The sequence below is a fragment of the Oncorhynchus keta genome, unplaced genomic scaffold (genome assembly GCF_023373465.1).
Source record: "Oncorhynchus keta strain PuntledgeMale-10-30-2019 unplaced genomic scaffold, Oket_V2 Un_scaffold_4285_pilon_pilon, whole genome shotgun sequence".
In the NCBI taxonomy this organism is placed as follows: domain Eukaryota; kingdom Metazoa; phylum Chordata; class Actinopteri; order Salmoniformes; family Salmonidae; genus Oncorhynchus; species Oncorhynchus keta.
The window spans coordinates 29815-50000 of NW_026290938.1; the positions used below are offsets into that span (position 1 = coordinate 29815).

Here is a 20186-nt window from a genome sequence, read left to right on the forward strand (position 1 = left end):
CCGGTAAGAACACCACTTCTTATTGTATTGTTGTGAACAACAACTCTCAGAACCCTGTGAGGTTCTGTGTTCCGGTAAGAACACCACTTCTTATTGTATTGTTGTGAACAACAACTCTCAGAACCCTGTGAGGTTCTGTGTTCCGGTAAGAACACCACTTCTTATTGTATTGTTGTGAACAACAACACTCAGAACCCTGTGAGGTTCTGTGTTCCGGTAAGAACACCACTTCTTATTGTATTGTTGTGAACAACAACACTCGGAACCCTGTGAGGTTCTGTGTTCCGGTAAGAACACCACTTCTTATTGTATTGTTGTGATCAACAACACTCGGAACCCTGTGAGGTTCTGTGTTCCGGTAAGAACACCACTTCTTATTGTATTGTTGTGATCAACTCTCAGAACCCTGTGAGGTTCTGTGTTCCGGTAAGAACTTTGGGTGCGCTTTTCATCCGGACGTGAAAATACTGCCCCCTAGCCCGACGAGGTTATTAAGAAGGAAAGCTATTTCACAAATTAACTTTTAAGAAGACACACCTGTTAATTGAAATACATTCCAGGTGACTACCTCATGAAGATGGTTGAGAGAATGCCAAGTGTGGAAAGCTGTCAAAGCAAAGGGTGGCTACTGAGAAGAATCTCAAATATAAAACAGATTTAGATGTATTTATTTGTTACACTTTTCTGGTTACTACATGATTCCATATGTGTTATTTCATAGTTTTGTTGTCTTCACTATTATTCTACAATGTAGAAAATAAAAACCCTTGAGTGAGTAGGTTGAAAATTGATGGCAGGACTTGAAAATGGTTGCCTAGCAATGATCAACAACCAACTTGACAGAGCTTGGATAATTTTTTGAAAGAATAATGGGCTAATATGATCTGGTATTGTGTGTTGGTGGGTGTGTAAATCCATGTTTAATTCAGACTATAACAACAACACGATGTGGAATAAGTCGAGGGGTATGAATACTTTCAGAAGGACCTGTTTAATCACCTCAGCCTAAGTGATGCACCTCCGTCAGCATGCTAACGAGTCTCCTAACACGCTAATAACACACAGCCCCATGTTTCAGCAATTACAGGCTTGTTAGCAAAGTAGACCCGGTGGAAGAATCAATTCCAACTCCCCTCCTCTGTCCCTAATCAATGAGATCAGTCAATGGTCTCTCTGCAAACAGACTCATCCTTCCTCTTTAACCAAGACATTCATATCACTGCGGCTGTCGGCTCCGTGCAGGATTAACCACAGGGGTAACCAACCACAGGTAACTAGGATGCTAGGTAGGTAGAGATGCAGTGGCTCTTCAGTAAGTAGTATTTTAGTTTAGCTCCATAGTGTTGTTAGCTCCGTAGCGGTGTTACCTCTGTAGTGACGTTACCTCTGTAGTGACGTTACCTCTGTAGTGACGTTAGCTCTGTAGTGACGTTAGCACCATTAGTGACGTTAGCGCCGTAGTGACGTTAGCGCCGTAGTGACGTTAGCGCCGTAGAGACGTTAGCGCCGTAGAGACGTTAGCGCCGTAGAGACGTTAGCGCCGTAGAGACGTTAGCGCCGTAGTGACGTTAGCGCCGTAGTGACGTTAGCGCCGTAGTGACGTTAGCGCCGTAGTGACGTTAGCGCCGTAGTGACGTTAGCGCCGTAGAGACGTTAGCGCCGTAGAGACGTTAGCGCCGTAGAGACGTTAGCGCCGTAGAGACGTTAGCGCCGTAGAGACGTTAGCGCCGTAGAGACGTTAGCGCCGTAGAGACGTTAGCGCCGTAGTGACGTTAGCGCCGTAGAGACGTTAGCGCCGTAGAGACGTTAGCGCCGTAGAGACGTTAGCGCCGTAGTGACGTTAGCGCCGTAGTGACGTTAGCGCCGTAGTGACGTTAGCGCCGTAGTGACGTTAGCGCCGTAGTGACGTTAGCGCCGTAGTGACGTTAGCGCCGTAGTGACGTTAGCGCCGTAGTGACGTTAGCGCCGTAGTGACGTTAGCGCCGTTAGTGACGTTAGCGCCGTTAGTGACGTTAGCGCCGTAGTGACGTTAGCTCCGTAGTGACGTTTTAGCGCCGTTAGTGACGTTTTATCGCCGTAGTGACGTTTTATCGCCTTAGTGACGTTAGCGCCGTTAGCGCCGTAGCGTTGAAATGTTAGTTTCGCCTTGTTGGTGTTCATCAGTGACGTTGAGCTCATCATCGCAGTGGAAATACACACACACCCCTTCACCCGGTACGACTCAGTGACCCCTTCACCCGCCGTCAGTGGACCTTTACGACTCAGTGGCCTTCACCCGTGACGACTCAGTGGAAATACACACACCCCTTCACCCCGACTCAGTGGAAATTTTCGCCTTAGTACGACTCAGTGGAAATACACACACACCCCTTCACCCGTGTACGACTCAGTGGAAATACACACACACCCTTCACCCGGTACGACTCAGTGGAAATACACACACACCCCTTCAGGTACGACTCAGTGGAAATACACACACACCCCTTCACCCGGTACGACTCAGTGGAAATACACACACACACACCCCTTCACCCGGTACGACTCAGTGGAAATACACACACACCTCTTCACCCGGTACGACTCAGTGGAAATACACACACACCCCTTCACCCGGTGACTCAGTGGAAATACACACACACCCCTTCACCCGGTACGACTCAGTGGAAATACACACACACACCCCTTCACCCGGTACGACTCAGTGGAAATACACACACACACCCCTTCACCCGGTACGACTCAGTGGAAATACACACACACCCCTTCACCCTGGTACGACTCAGTGGAAATACACACACACCCCTTCACCCGGTACGACTCAGTGGAAATACACACACACGACCCTTCACCCGGTACGACTCAGTGGAAATACACACACACCCCTTCACCCGGTACGACTCAGTGGAAATACACACACACCCCTTCACCCGGTACGACTCAGTGGAAATACACACACACCCCTTCACCCGGTACGACTCAGTGGAAATACACACACACCCCTTCACCCGGTACGACTCAGTGGAAATACACACACACCCCTTCACCCGGACGACTCAGTGGAAATACACACACGCCCTTCACCCACGACTCACACACACCCCTTCACCCGGGACGACTCAGTGGAAATACACACACACCCCTTCACCCGGTACGACTCAGTGGAAATACACACACACCCCTTCACCCGGTACGACTCAGTGGAAATACACACACACACACACACCCCTTCACCCGGTACGACTCAGTGGAAATACAAACACACCCCTTCACCCGGGACGACTCAGTGGAAATACACACACCCCTTCACCCGGTACGACTCAGTGGAAATACACACACACCCCTTCACCCGGGACGACTCAGTGGAAATACACACACACCCCTTCACCCGGTACGACTCAGTGGAAATACACACACACCCCTTCACCCGGTACGACTCAGTGGAAATACACACACACCCCTTCACCCGGACGACTCAGTGGAAATACACACACACCCCTTCACCCGGTACGACTCAGTGGAAATACACACACCCCTTCACCCGGTACGACTCAGTGGAAATACACACACACCCCTTCACCCGGTACGACTCAGTGGAAATACACACACACCCCTTCACCCGGTACGACTCAGTGGAAATACACACACACCCCTTCACCCGGTACGACTCAGTGGAAATACACACACACCCCTTCACCCGGTACGACTCAGTGGAAATACACACACACACCCTTCACCCGGGACGACTCAGTGGAAATACACACACACCCCTTCACCCGGGACGACTCAGTGGAAATACACACACACACACCCCTTCACCCGGTACGACTCAGTGGAAATACACACACACCCCTTCACCCGGGACGACTCAGTGGAAATACACACACACACACCCCTTCACCCGGTACGACTCAGTGGAAATACACACACACACACCCCTTCACCCGGTACGACTCAGTGGAAATACACACACACCCCTTCACCCGGGACGACTCAGTGGAAATACACACACACCCCTTCACCCGGTACGACTCAGTGGAAATACACACACACACACACACACACCCCTTCACCCGGTACGACTCAGTGGAAATACACACACACAACCCTTCACCCGGTACGACTCAGTGGAAATACACACACACCCCTTCACCCGGTACGACTCAGTGGAAATACACACACACACCCCTTCACCCGGTACGACTCAGTGGAAATACACACACACCCCTTCACCCGGTACGACTCAGTGGAAATACACACACACACCCCTTCACCCGGTACGACTCAGTGGAAATACACACACACCCCTTCACCCGGTACGACTCAGTGGAAATACACACACACCCCTTCACCCTGGACGACTCAGTGGAAATACACACACACACCCCTTCACCCGGTACGACTCAGTGGAAATACACACACACCCCTTCACCCGGTACGACTCAGTGGAAATACACACACACACCCCTTCACCCGGTACGACTCAGTGGAAATAGACACACACCCCTTCACCCGGTACGACTCAGTGGAAATACACACACACACACCCCTTCACCCGGTACGACTCAGTGGAAATACACACACACCCCTTCACCCGGTACGACTCAGTGGAAATACACACACACCCCTTCACCCGGTACGACTCAGTGGAAATACACACACACCCCTTCACCCGGTACGACTCAGTGGAAATACACACACACCCCTTCACCCGGTACGACTCAGTGGAAATACACACACACCCCTTCACCCGGTACGACTCAGTGGAAATACACACACACCCCTTCACCCGGTACGACTCAGTGGAAATACACACACACCCCTTCACACCACACACGACTCAGTGGAAACACACACACACACACACACACACCATTCACCCGGTACGACTCAGTGGAAATACACACACACCACCCCTTCACCCGGTACGACTCAGTGGAAAAACACACACACACACCCCTTCACCCGGTACGACTCAGTGGAAATACACACACACCCCTTCACCCGGTACGACTCAGTGGAAATACACACACACACCCCTTCACCCGGTACGACTCAGTGGAAATACACACACACACACCCCTTCACCCGGTACGACTCAGTGGAAATACACACACACCCCTTCACCCGGGACGACTCAGTGGAAATACACACACACACACCCCTTCACCCGGTACGACTCAGTGGAAATACACACACACACCCCTTCACCCGGTACGACTCAGTGGAAATACACACACACACACCCCTTCACCCGGTACGACTCAGTGGAAATACACACACACACCCCTTCACCCGGTACGACTCAGTGGAAATACACACACACCCCTTCACCCGGTACGACTCAGTGGAAATACACACACGCCCCTTCACCCGGTACGACTCAGTGGAAATACACACACACCCCTTCACCCGGGACGACTCAGTGGAAATACACACACGCCCTTCACCCGGTACGACTCAGTGGAAATACACACACACACCCCTTCACCCGGGACGACTCAGTGGAAATACACACACACACACCCCTTCACCCGGTACGACTCAGTGGAAATACACACACACACCCCTTCACCCGGTACGACTCAGTGGAAATACACACACCCCTTCACCCGGTACGACTCAGTGGAAACACACACCCCTTCACCCGGTACGACTCAGTGGAAATACACACACACCCCTTCACCCGGTACGACTCAGTGGAAATACACACACACCCTTCACCCACACGACTCAGTGGAAATACACACACCCCTTCACCCGGTACGACTCAGTGGAAATACACACACACACACCCCTTCACCCGGTACGACTCAGTGGAAATACACACACACCCCTTCACCCGGTACGACTCACCAGTGGAAATACACACACACCCCTTCACCCGGTACGACTCAGTGGAAATACACACACACACACACCCCTTCACCCGGTACGACTCAGTGGAAAAACACACACACACCCCTTCACCCGGTACGACTCAGTGGAAATACACACACACCCCTTCACCCGGTACGACTCAGTGGAAATACACACACACACACCCCTTCACCCGGTACGACTCAGTGGAAATACACACACACCCCTTCACCTGGACGACTCAGTGGAAATACACACACACCCCTTCACCCGGTACGACTCAGTGGAAATACACACACACACCCCTTCACCCGGTACGACTCAGTGGAAATACACACACACCCCTTCACCCGGTACGACTCAGTGGAAATACACACACACCCCTTCACCCGGTACGACTCAGTGGAAATACACACACACACACCCCTTCACCCGGTACGACTCAGTGGAAATACACACACACACACACCCCTTCACCCGGTACGACTCAGTGGAAATACACACACACCCCTTCACCCGGTACGACTCAGTGGAAATACACACACACCCCTTCACCCGGTACGACTCAGTGGAAATACACACACACACACCCCTTCACCCGGTACGACTCAGTGGAAATACACACACACCCCTTCACCCGGTACGACTCAGTGGAAATACACACACACACCCCTTCACCCGGTACGACTCAGTGGAAATACACACACACACACCCCTTCACCCGGTACGACTCAGTGGAAATACACACACACCCCTTCACCCGGTACGACTCAGTGGAAATACACACACACACCCCTTCACCCGGTACGACTCAGTGGAAATACACACACACCCCTTCACCCGGTACGACTCAGTGGAAATACACACACACCCCTTCACCCGGTACGACTCAGTGGAAATACACACACACCCCTTCACCCGGTACGACTCAGTGGAAATACACACACACCCCTTCACCCGGTACGACTCAGTGGAAATACACACACACCCCTTCACCCGGTACGACTCAGTGGAAACACACACACACACACCCCTTCACCCGGTACGACTCAGTGGAAATACACACACACCCCTTCACCCGGTACGACTCAGTGGAAATACACACACACCCCTTCACCCACGACAGTGGAAACACACACACACCCTTCACCCGGTACGACTCAGTGGAAATACACACACACACACACACCCCTTCACCCGGTACGACTCAGTGGAAATACACACACACACACACACCCCTTCACCGGTACGACTCAGTGGAAATACACACACACACCCCTTCACCCGGTACGACTCAGTGGAAATACACACACCCCTTCACCCGGTACGACTCAGTGGAAATACACACACACACCCCTTCACCCGGGACGACTCAGTGGAAATACACACACACACACACCCCTTCACCCGGTACGACTCACACACACACACACCCCTTCACCCGGTACGACTCAGTGGAAATACACACACACACACCCCTTCACCCGGTACGACTCAGTGGAAATACACACACACACACCCCTTCACCCGGGACGACTCAGTGGAAATACACACACACCCCCTTCACCCACGACTCACACACACACCCCGGGGTACGACTCAGTGGAAATACACACACACACCCCTTCACCCGGGACGACTCAGTGGAAATACACACACACCCCTTCACCCGGTACGACTCAGTGGAAATACACACACACACCCCTTCACCCGGTACGACTCAGTGGAAATACACACACACCCCTTCACCCGGTACGACTCAGTGGAAATACACACACACACCCCTTCACCCGGTACGACTCAGTGGAAATACACACACACCCCTTCACCCGGTACGACTCAGTGGAACACCCCTTCACCCACGACTCAGTGGAAATACACACACACCCCTTCACCCGGTACGACTCAGTGGAAATACACACACACCCCTTCACCCGGTACGACTCAGTGGAAATACACACACACCCCTTCACCCGGTACGACTCAGTGGAAATACACACACACACGGGTACGACTCAGTGGAAATACACACACACCCCTTCACCCGGTACGACTCAGTGGAAATACACACACACCCCTTCACCCGGTACGACTCAGTGGAAATACACACACACCCCTTCACCCGGTACGACTCAGTGGAAATACACACACACCCCTTCACCCGGTACGACTCAGTGGAAATAAACACACACCCCTTCACCCGGTACGACTCAGTGGAAAATACACACACACCCCTTCACCCGGACGACTCAGTGGAAATACACACACACCCCTTCACCCGGTACGACTCAGTGGAAATACACACACACACACCCCTTCACCCGGTACGACTCAGTGGAAATACACACACACACCCCTTCACCCGGTACGACTCAGTGGAAATACACACACACACCCTTCACCCGGGACGACTCAGTGGAAATACACACACGGGTACGACTCAGTGGAAATACACACACACCCCTTCACCCGGTACGACTCAGTGGAAATACACACACACCCCTTCACCCGGGACGACTCAGTGGAAATACACACACGCCCTTCACCCGGTACGACTCAGTGGAAATACACACACACACCCCTTCACCCGGGACGACTCAGTGGAAATACACACACACACCCCTTCACCCGGTACGACTCAGTGGAAATACACACACACCCCTTCACCCGGTACGACTCAGTGGAAATACACACACACCCCTTCACCCGGGTACGACTCAGTGGAACACCCCTTCACGGTGACACACACACACCCTTCACCCGGACGACTCAGTGAAATACACACACACCCCTTGGACGACTCAGTGGAAATACACACACACCCCTTGACCCGGGTACGACTCAGTGGAAATACACACACACCCCTTCAGGGTACGACTCAGTGGAAATACACACACACCCCTTCACCGGTACGACTCAGTGGAAATACACACACACACACCCCTTCACTGACGACTCAGTGGAAATACACACACACCCCTTTCGACTCAGTGGAAATACACACACCCCTTCACCCGGTACGACTCAGTGGAAATACACACACACCCCTTCACCCGGTACGACTCAGTGGAAATACACACACACACACCCTTCACCCGGTACGACTCAGTGGAAATACACACACACCCCTTCACCCGGTACGACTCAGTGGAAATACACACACACACCCCTTCACCTGGTACGACTCAGTGGAAATACACACACACCCCTTCACCCGGTACGACTCAGTGGAAATACACACACACCCCTTCACCCGGTACGACTCAGTGGAAATACACACACACACCCCTTCACCCGGTACGACTCAGTGGAAATACACACACACACCCCTTCACCCTACGACTCAGTGGAAATACACACACACCCCTTCACCCGGGACGACTCAGTGGAAATACACACACACACCCCTTCACCCGGTACGACTCAGTGGAAATACACACACACCCCTTCACCCGGTACGACTCAGTGGAAATACACACACACACCCCTTCACCCGGGTACGACTCAGTGGAAATACACACACACACACCCCTTCACCCGGTACGACTCAGTGGAAATACACACACACACACCCCTTCACCCGGTACGACTCAGTGGAAATACACACACACCCCTTCACCCGGTACGACTCAGTGGAAATACACACACACCCCTTCACCCGGTACGACTCAGTGGAAATACACACACACCCCTTCACCCGGTACGACTCAGTGGAAATACACACACACCCCTTCACCCGGTACGACTCAGTGGAAATACACACACACCCCTTCACCGGGGTACGACTCAGTGGAAATACACACACACCCCTTCACCCGGTACGACTCAGTGGAAATACACACACACACACCCCTTCACCCGGACGACTCAGTGGAAATACACACACACACACCCTTCACCCGGTACGACTCAGTGGAAATACACACACACACACCCCTTCACCCGGGACGACTCAGTGGAAATACACACACACCCCTTCACCCGGGACGACTCAGTGGAAATACACACACACCCCTTCACCCGGGACGACTCAGTGGAAATACACACACACCCCTTCACCCGGTACGACTCAGTGGAAATACACACACACACACCCCTTCACCCGGTACGACTCAGTGGAAATACACACACACCCCTTCACCCAGTGGAAATACACACACACCCCTTCACCCGGGTACGACTCAGTGGAAATACACACACACCCCTTACACACACACACCCCTTCACCCGGTACGACTCAGTGGAAATACACACACACCCCTTCACCCGGTACGACTCAGTGGAAATACACACACACACACCCCTTCACCCGGTACGACTCAGTGGAAATACACACACACACACCCCTTCACCCGGTACGACTCAGTGGAAATACACACACACCCCTTCACCCGGTACGACTCAGTGGAAATACACACACACACACCCCTTCACCCGGTACGACTCAGTGGAAATACACACACACACACCCCTTCACCCGGTACGACTCAGTGGAAATACACACACACACACCCCTTCCGGTACGACTCAGTGGAAATACACACACACACACCCCTTCACTCGGTACGACTCAGTGGAAATACACACACACCCCTTCACCCGGTACGACTCAGTGGAAATACACACACACCCCTTCACCCGGTACGACTCAGTGGAAATACACACACACCCCTTCACTCGTGGACAGACCAGACAGACAGGCAGACAGACAGGCAGACAGACAGACAGGCGGGCGGCCTCGTGGACAGACAGACGGCGGCGCAGACAGACAGACCAGACAGACAGGCAGACAGACAGACAGGCGGCCTCGCGGACAGACAGACCAGGCAGACAGACCAGGCAGACAGACCAGGCAGACAGACAGACCAGACAGACAGACCGACGGACGGACGGACGGACGGACGGACGGACGGACGGACGGACCAACCAGACCAGACCAGACAGGCAGGGGGAGCAGGTATCTGTCATCAGTAGAGAGATGGAGATATGTGTGGTGAGACTGGCTGCTGTCAGTTGTTCTGATTTGCGCTTTCAGAAGTGTTTTTGATGTTCACAGCAGCTGACCCTAGTTGGAGGGAGTTAACATGCCCTCGATTTACAAACTGTCCTATGGCATGTTCTGTTCTGAGTGGCTGAGAAGTTATCTCTGTCCAACTCTTCAGTCTTCTCTGTTTAGTGGAGGACCTCAGGGTGATATTAGTGGAGGACCTCAGGGTGATATTAGTGGAGGACCTCAGGGTGATATTAGTGGAGGACCTCAGGGTGATATTAGTGGAGGACCTCAGGGTGATGTTAGTGGAGGACCTCAGGGTGATGTTAGTGGAGGACCTCAGGGTGATGTTAGTGGAGGACCTCAGGGTGATGTTAGTGGAGGACCTCAGGGTGATGTTAGTGGAGGACCTCAGGGTGATGTTAGTGGAGGACCTCAGGGTGATGTTAGTGGAGGACCTCAGGGTGATGTTAGTGGAGGACCTCAGGGTGATGTTAGTGGAGGACCTCAGGGTGATGTTAGTGGAGGACCTCAGGGTGATGTTAGTGGAGGACCTCAGGGTGATGTTAGTGGAGGACCTCAGGGTGATGTTAGTGGAGGACCTCAGGGTGATGTTAGTGGAGGACCTCAGGGTGATGTTAGTGGAGGACCTCAGGGTGATGTTAGTGGAGGACCTCAGGGTGATGTTAGTGGAGGACCTCAGGGTGATGTTAGTGGAGGACCTCAGGGTGATGTAGTGGAGGACCTCAGGGTGATGTTAGTGGAGGACCTCAGGGTGATGTTAGTGGAGGACCTCAGGGTGATGTTAGTGGAGGACCTCAGGGTGATGTTAGTGGAGGACCTCAGGGTGATGTTAGTGGAGGACCTCAGGGTGATGTTAGTGGAGGACCTCAGGGTGATGTTAGTGGAGGACCTCAGGGTGATGTTAGTGGGGGACCTCAGGGTGATGTTAGTGGGGGACCTCGGGGTGATGTTAGTGGGGGACCTCGGGGTGATGTTAGTGGGGGACCTCGGGGTGATGTTAGTGGGGGACCTCGGGGTGATGTTAGTGGGGGACCTCAGGGTGATGTTTGGGGAGTGGTTAGTGGGGACCTCAGGGTGATGTTAGTGGGGACCTCGGGGTGATGTTAGTGGGGACCTCGGGGGTGATGTTAGTGGAGGACCTCAGGGTGATGTTAGTGGGGACCTCAGGGTGATGTTAGTGGAGGACCTCAGGGTGATGTTAGTGGAGGACCTCAGGGTGATGTTAGTGAGGGTGATGTTAGTGGATGTTAGTGGGGACCTCAGGGTGATGTTAGTGGAGGACCTCAGGGTGATGATGGGGGACCTTGATGTTAGTGGAGGACCTCAGGGTGATGTTAGTGGAGGACCTCAGGGTGATGTTAGTGGAGGACCTCAGGGTGATGTTAGTGGAGGACCTCAGGGTGATGTTAGTGGAGGACCTCGGGGTGATGTTAGTGGAGGACCTCAGGGTGATGTTAGTGGAGGACCTCGGGGTGATGTTAGTGGAGGACCTCAGGGTGATGTTAGTGGAGGACCTCGGGGTGATGTTAGAAGGTCGGGGTGATGTTAGTGGAGGACCTCGGGGTGATGAGTGGAGGACCTCAGGGTGATGTTAGTGGAGGACCTCGGGGTGATGTTAGTGGAGGACCTCGGGGTGATGTTCGGGGTGATGGTGACCTGTTAGTGGAGGACCTCGGGGTGATGTTAGTGGAGGGGGTGATGTTAGTGGAGGACCTCGGGGTGATGTTAGTGGAGGACCTCGGGGTGATGTTAGTGGAGGACCTCGGGTGATGTTAGTGGAGGACCTCGGGGTGATGTTAGTGGAGGACCTCGGGGTGATGTTAGTGGAGGACCTGTTAGTGGGGGGGTGATGTTAGTGGAGGACCTGGGGTGATGTTAGTGGAGGACCTCGGGGTGATGTTAGTGGAGGACCTCGGGGTGATGTTAGTGGAGGACCTCGGGGTGATGTTAGTGGAGGACCTCAGGGTGATGTTAGTGGAACAGTGGAGGTCGGGTGTGATGTTAGTAGGACCTCGGGGTGATGTTATGTTAGTGGAGGACCTCGGGGTGTGTTAGTGGAGGACCTCGGGGTGATGTTAGTGGAACCAATTCGGGTGATGTTAGTGGAGGACCTCGTGATGGTGATGTATGTGGAGGACCTCGGGGTGATGTTAGTGGAGGACCTTGATAGTGGAGGACCTCGGGGTGATGTTAGTCTAACGGGTGATGTTAGTGGAGGACCTCGGGGTGATGTTAGTGGAGGACCTCGGGGTGATGTTATGGACACCTCGGGGTGATGTTAGTGGAACCTCGGGTGATGTTACCTCAGGTGATGTTAGTGGAGGACCTCGGGGTGATGTTAGTGGAGGACCTCTAACAGTGATGTTAGTTCTATAGGACCTCGGGGTGATGTTAGTGGAGGACCTCGGGGTGATGTTAGTGGAGGACAGTGATGTAGTACCTCTGTTCGGGGTGATACACCTGGAGGACCCCATCTAACAGTATGTTACCTCGGGGTGATGTTTCCATACACCGGGGTATACACCCCAGGACCTAACAGATGTTTACTCGGGGTGATGTTAGTGGAGGACCTCAGGGTGATGTTAGTGGAGGACCTAGGGTGATGTTAGTGGAGGACCTCGGGGTCTATAGGACCTCATCTACCTCAGGGTGATGTTAGTGGAGGACCTCAGTATGTTAGTGGTGTCTGTTCTCTGTCCAACTCTTCGGTCTCCTCTGTTTAGTGGAAGACTCAGGGTGATATTAAATGGTGTCTGTTCTGTCCTCAGCTCCAGGTAAAGAAGAACAAAGCCTTTAGAAGGTTTAAACTCCAGGAGTCCAGACCAGAGTTCCTATGTAAACTAGAGGACCTCCTCCCACTGCCTTATACAGCGCATCCAACAGTATGTTACTCTGTTTCCATACACCTTATACACCCCATCTAACAGTATGTTACTCTGTTTCCATACACCTTATACACCCCATCTAACAGTATGTTACTCTGTTTCCATACACCTTATACACCCCATCTAACAGTATGTTACTGTTTCAATACACCTTATACACCCCATCTAACAGTATGTTACTCTGTTTCCATACACCCCATCTAACAGTATGTTACTCTTTTTCCGTACACCTTATACACCCCATCTAACAGTATGTTACTCTGTTTCCGTACACCTTATACACCCCATCTAACAGTATGTTACTGTTTCTATACACCCCATCTAACAGTATGTTACTCTGTTTCCATACACCTTATACACCCCATCTAACAGTATGTTACTGTTTCTATACACCCCATCTAACAGTATGTTACTCTGTTTCTATACACCCCATCTAACAGTATGTTACTCTGTTTCATACACCTTACACCCCATCTAACAGTATGTTATTCTGTTTTCTTATACACCCCATCTAACAGTATGTTACTGTTTCTATACACCCCATCTAACAGTATGTTACTCTGTTTCTATACACCCCATCTAACAGTATGTTACTCTGTTTCCATACACCTTATACACCCCATCTAACAGTATGTTACTCTGTTTCTATACACCCCATCTAACAGTATGTTACTCTGTTTCAATACACCTTATACACCCCATCTAACAGTATGTTACTCTGTTTCCATACACCTTATACACCCCATCTAACAGTATGTTACTCTGTTTATATACACCTTATACACCCCATCTATCAGTATCTTACTCTGTTTCCATACACCTTATACACCCCATCTAACAGTATGTTACTCTGTTTATATACACCTTATACACCCCATCTATCAGTATCTTACTCTGTTTCCATACACCTTATACACCCCATCTAACAGTATGTTACTCTGTTTCCATACACCTTATACACCACATCTATCAGTATGTTACTCTGTTTCCATACACCTTATACACCCCATCTAACAGTATGTTACTCTGTTTCTATACACCCCATCTAACAGTATGTTACTGTTTCTATACACCCCATCTAACAGTATGTTACTCTGTTTCTATACACCCCATCTAACAGTATGTTACTGTTTCTATACACCCCATCTAACAGTATGTTACTCTGTTTCTATACACCCATCTAACAGTATGTTACTCTGTTTCCATACACCTTATACACCCCATCTAACAGTATGTTACTCTGTTTCTATACACCCCATCTAACAGTATGTTACTCTGTTTCTATACACCCCATCTAACAGTATGTTACTCTGTTTCCATACACCTTATACACCCCATCTAACAGTATGTTACTCTGTTTCCATACACCTTATACACCCCATCTATCAGTATCTTACTCTGTTTCCATACACCTTATACACCCCATCTAACAGTATGTTACTCTGTTTCCATACACCTTATACACCCCATCTAACAGTATGTTACTCTGTTTCCATACACCTTATACACCCCATCTAACAGTATGTTACTGTTTCAATACACCTTATACACCCCATCTAACAGTATGTTACTGTTTCAATACACCTTATACACCCCATCTAACAGTATGTTACTATGTTTCCATACACCCCATCTAACATTATGTTACTCTGTTTCCGTACACCTTATACACCCCATCTAACAGTACATTGTTCTAAACCACCAACTACTGTAAAACACATTTCAACAGCACATCATTCTAAACCACCAACTACTGTAAAACACATTTCAACAGCACATCATTCTAAACCACCAACTACTGTAAAACACAATTCAACAGCACATCGTTCTAAACCACCAACTACTGTAAAACACAATTCAACAGCACATCATTCTAAACCACCAACTACTGTAAAACACATTTCAACAGCACATCGTTCTAAACCACCAACTACTGTAAAACACATTTCAACAGCACATCGTTCTAAACCACCAACTACTGTAAAACACATTTCAACAGCACATCGTTCTAAACCACCAACTACTGTAAAACACAATTCAACAGCACATCGTTCTAAACCACCAACTACTGTAAAACACATTTCAACAGCACATCGTTCTAAACCACCAACTACTGTAAAACACATTTCAACAGCACATCGTTCTAAACCACCAACTACTGTAAAACACATTTCAACAGCACATCGTTCTAAACCACCAACTACTGTAAAACACATTTCAACAGCACATCGTTCTAAACCACCAACTACTGTAAAACACATTTCAACAGCACATCGTTCTAAACCACCAACTACTGTAAAACACATTTCAACAGCACATCGTTCTAAACCACCAACTACTGTAAAACACATTTCAACAGCACATCGTTCTAAACCACCAACTACTGTAAAACACATTTCAACAGCACATCGTTTCTAAACCACCAACTACTGTAAAACACATTTCAACAGCACATCGTTCTAAACCACCAACTACTGTAAAACACATTTCAACAGCACATCATTCTAAACCACCAACTACTGTAAAACACATTTCAACAGCACATCGTTCTAAACCACCAACTACTGTAAAACACATTTCAACAGCACATCGTTCTAAACCACCAACTACTGTAAAACACATTTCAACAGCACTCGTTCTAAACCACCAACTACTGTAAAACACATGCTTCAACAGCACATGGGTTCTAAACCACCAACTACTGTAAAACACATTTCAACAGTGACATGGGTTCTAAACCACCAACTAGGTAAAACACATTTCAACAGCACATGGGTTCTAAACCACCAACTACTGTAAAACACTTTCAACAGCACATCGTTCTAAACCACCAACTACTGTAAAACACATTTCAACAGCACATCACTCTAAACCACCAACTACTGTAAAACACATTTCAACAGCACATCGTTCTAAACCACCAACTACTGTAAAACACATTTCAACAGCACATCGTTCTAAACCACCAACTACTGTAAAACACATTTCAACAGCACATCGTTCTAAACCACCAACTACTGTAAAACACTGCTGGTCAACAGCACTCGTTCTAAACCACCAACTACTGTAAAACACATTTTGTCATGCACATCGTTGAAACCACCAACTACTGTAAAACACGGCTGCTGGTTGTCATGCGATACCTGCTTTCATTTTCATCCAACCATTTACCACTTTCCCACCCGTTGATACTGAGGTAAATACGGCTGCTGGTTGTCATGTGATCTGTTCCACTTTCCACCCGTTGATACTGAGGTAAATACGGCTGCTGGTTGTCATGTGATCTGGGTTCCACTTTCCCACCCGTTGATACTGAGGTAAATACGGCTGCTGGTTGTCATGTGATCTGGGTTCCACTTTCCCACCCGTTGATACTGAGGTAAAACGGCTGCTGGTTGTCATGTGATCTGGGTTCCACTTTCCCACCCGTTGATACAGAGGTAAATACGGCTGCTGGTTGTCATGTGATCTGGGTTCCACTTTCCCACCCGTTGATACTGAGGTAAATACGGCTGCTGGTTGTCATGTGATCTGGGTTCCACTTTCCCACCCGTTGATACAGAGGTAAATACGGCTGCTGGTTGTCATGTGATCTGGGTTCCACTTTCCCACCCGTTGATACTGAGGTAAATACGGCTGCTGGTTGTCATGTGATCTGGGTTCCACTTTCCCACCCGTTGATACTGAGGTAAATACGGCTGCTGGTTGTCATGTGATCTGGGTTCCACTTTCCCACCCGTTGATACTGAGGTAAATACGGCTGCTGGTTGTCATGTGATCTGGGTTCCACTTTCCCACCCGTTGATACTGAGGTAAATACGGCTGCTGGTTGTCATGTGATCTGGGTTCCACTTTCCCACCCGTTGATACTGAGGTAAATACGGCTGCTGGTTGTCATGTGATCTGGGTTCCACTTTCCCACCCGTTGATACTGAGGTAAATACGGCTGCTGGTTGTCATGTGATCTGGGTTCCACTTTCCCACCCGTTGATACTGAGGTAAATACGGCTGCTGGTTGTCATGTGATCTGGGTTCCACTTTCCCACCCGTTGATACTGAGGTAAATACGGCTGCTGGTTGTCATGATCTGATCTGGGTTCCATGTGACTTTCCCACCCGTTGATACTGAGGTAAATACGGCTGCTGGTTGTCATGTGATCTGGGTTCCACTTTCCCACCCGTTGATACTGAGGTAAATACGGCTGCTGGTTGTCATGTGATCTGGGTTCCACTGACCCAGTAGTTTGTGGACTTTTTTGTTGTTGTTGATTGGCGCTTGACAAAGTTCTACATTTCCTGCTCTGAACCATGTGACTTCCTGAAGGTGTTGGTGGGAACGTTCCGAGTGGGTAACAGAACAGTGTGTGTGTGTGTGTGTGTGTGAGAGGGTAGTGTTTGCGTACTGTAAACACCACCCTACACGACCCCTGTAGCGTCACGCTTTAATCAACATGCTGATTTATGAACACAGGGTGCTAGGATGAAGATACGCTGCTATGGGGTTTATCAAGCTGCTCGTCTGTTTTCTTAATGAGGCTTTCTTGTCTCGTGTAGTATGGAGATGATTCTCACAGCGACCTCCTTGATGTGGTGTCCATCCCTCACGAAGACAGTATGTCTGTCCTGTGGAGACGGTATGTCTGTCCTGTGGAGACGGTATGTCTGTCCTGTGGAGACGGTATGTCTGTCCTGTGGAGACGGTATGTCTGTCCTGTGGAGACGGTATGTCTGTCCTGTGGAGACGGTATGTCTGTCCTGTGGAGACGGTATGTCTGTCCTGTGGAGACGGTATGTCTGTCCTGTGGAGACGGTATGTCTGTCCTGTGGAGACGGTATGTCTGTCCTGTGGAGACGGTATGTCTGTCCTGTGGAGACGGTATGTCTGTCCTGTGGAGACGGTATGTCTGTCCTGTGGAGACGGTATGTCTGTCCTGTGGAGACGGTACGTCTGTCCTGTGGAGACGGTACGTCTGTCCTGTGGAGACGGTACGTCTGTCCTGTGGAGACGGTACGTCTGTCCTGTGGAGACGGTACGTCTGTCCTGTGGAGACGGTACGTCTGTCCTGTGGAGACGGTACGTCTGTCCTGTGGAGACGGTACGTCTGTCCTGTGGAGACGGTACGTCTGTCCTGTGGAGACGGTACGTCTGTCCTGTGGAGACGGTACGTCTGTCCTGTGGAGACGCTACGTCTGTCCTGTGGAGACGCTACGTCTGTCCTGTGGAGACGCTACGTCTGTCCTGTGGAGACGCTACGTCTGTCCTGTGGAGACGCTACGTCTGTCCTGTGGAGACGCCTACGTCTGTCCTACGTCTGTCCTGTGGAGACGCTACGTCTGTCCTGTGGTGACGCTACGTCTGTCCTGTGGTGACGCTACGTCTGTCCTGTGGTGACGGTACGTCTGTCCTGTGGAGACGCTACGTCTGTCCTGTCCTACGTCTGTCCTGTGGAGACGCTACGTCTGTCCTGTGGAGACGCTACGTCTGTCCTGTGGAGACGCTACGTCTGTCCTCCACAACATCTGTCGATCCGTAGAGTCTGACGCCAGTTATCGTCCAACCCGGACTTTCGTGTCCCACTTTTTATTTTGTGCGTCTTGTGCCCCCCTAAATGCAGCACACATTTTGAGGCTGCAGGACTGACAGACTTAACCCTGGGACAATGGCAATAGATTCACCTTTTGCTCTTCCTCCGCGAAACTCTCGGAGACTCCAGGGACCTCTCGTAATAGTACAATGATGTTAGGTGACTCCACACGCAGACACACGCAGACACACACACACGCAGACACACGCAGACACACGCAGACACACACACACACACAGACACACACACACAGACACACACACACAGACACACACACACGTTCATGCGTGAACGAACGCACACAGAGCTCTCCCTTCTTTCTGGTAATAGCAGGAAATGGATGCCACTTATGGCTGTTGGACGATGATTGATGGTGAGTGTGGCTGAAGTGCTGGATACTTAAGGCGTTACGGGAGTGGGGGGGTTGTGGAGTGGTTGTGGGGGGAGAGGGAATAAAATCATTGCCTTTTATTAAGTGGCGTTTACTGTCTGGATCTGGCCTGGATCCCAAATGGCACCCTATTCCCTGTATAGTGCAGCGTCAGGGCCCCATTGGGCTCTGGTCAAACGTAGTGCACTATGTAGGGAATACAGGGCCGTTTGGGAGGATCTTGGCTGGAAAGCGGCCCTTCTCTTTACGTCCTCTCTCCCCGGAGATGATAGCGATGGGTTCTGGAGTTGACTGGGGCTGTGTGTGTGACGGTGAATAGCTGCTCTGCGCTCACTCAGTCTGTGTTACGCATGTTATTGTGTCCGTAATGGGGATGTAGCATGTCAACGTGAAGGCGGGTGGCAACTGGAGGATTCCGGAATCCACAATGGCTCTGAGTTGGGGGGCCATTTTGT

At 50.4% G+C, this 20186-nt stretch overlaps 1 protein-coding gene and 1 long non-coding RNA gene across 2 annotated transcripts in view; both read left to right on the top strand.

Annotated features, from left to right (window-relative positions):
• Positions 1 to 20186, top strand: part of LOC127928845 (rho guanine nucleotide exchange factor 39-like) — a 98832-nt gene that overhangs the window by 27684 nt on the left and 50962 nt on the right. The window contains 2 exon segments of the mRNA XM_052516270.1: positions 13639 to 13734; positions 13736 to 13752. Of these exon segments, the coding sequence (XP_052372230.1) occupies positions 13639 to 13734; positions 13736 to 13752 (113 nt within the window).
• LOC127928846 (uncharacterized) lies at positions 17025 to 17820 on the top strand. Its single transcript, XR_008132446.1, has 3 exons — positions 17025 to 17134; positions 17196 to 17257; positions 17320 to 17820. It is a non-coding gene; the product is annotated as an uncharacterized LOC127928846 (long non-coding RNA).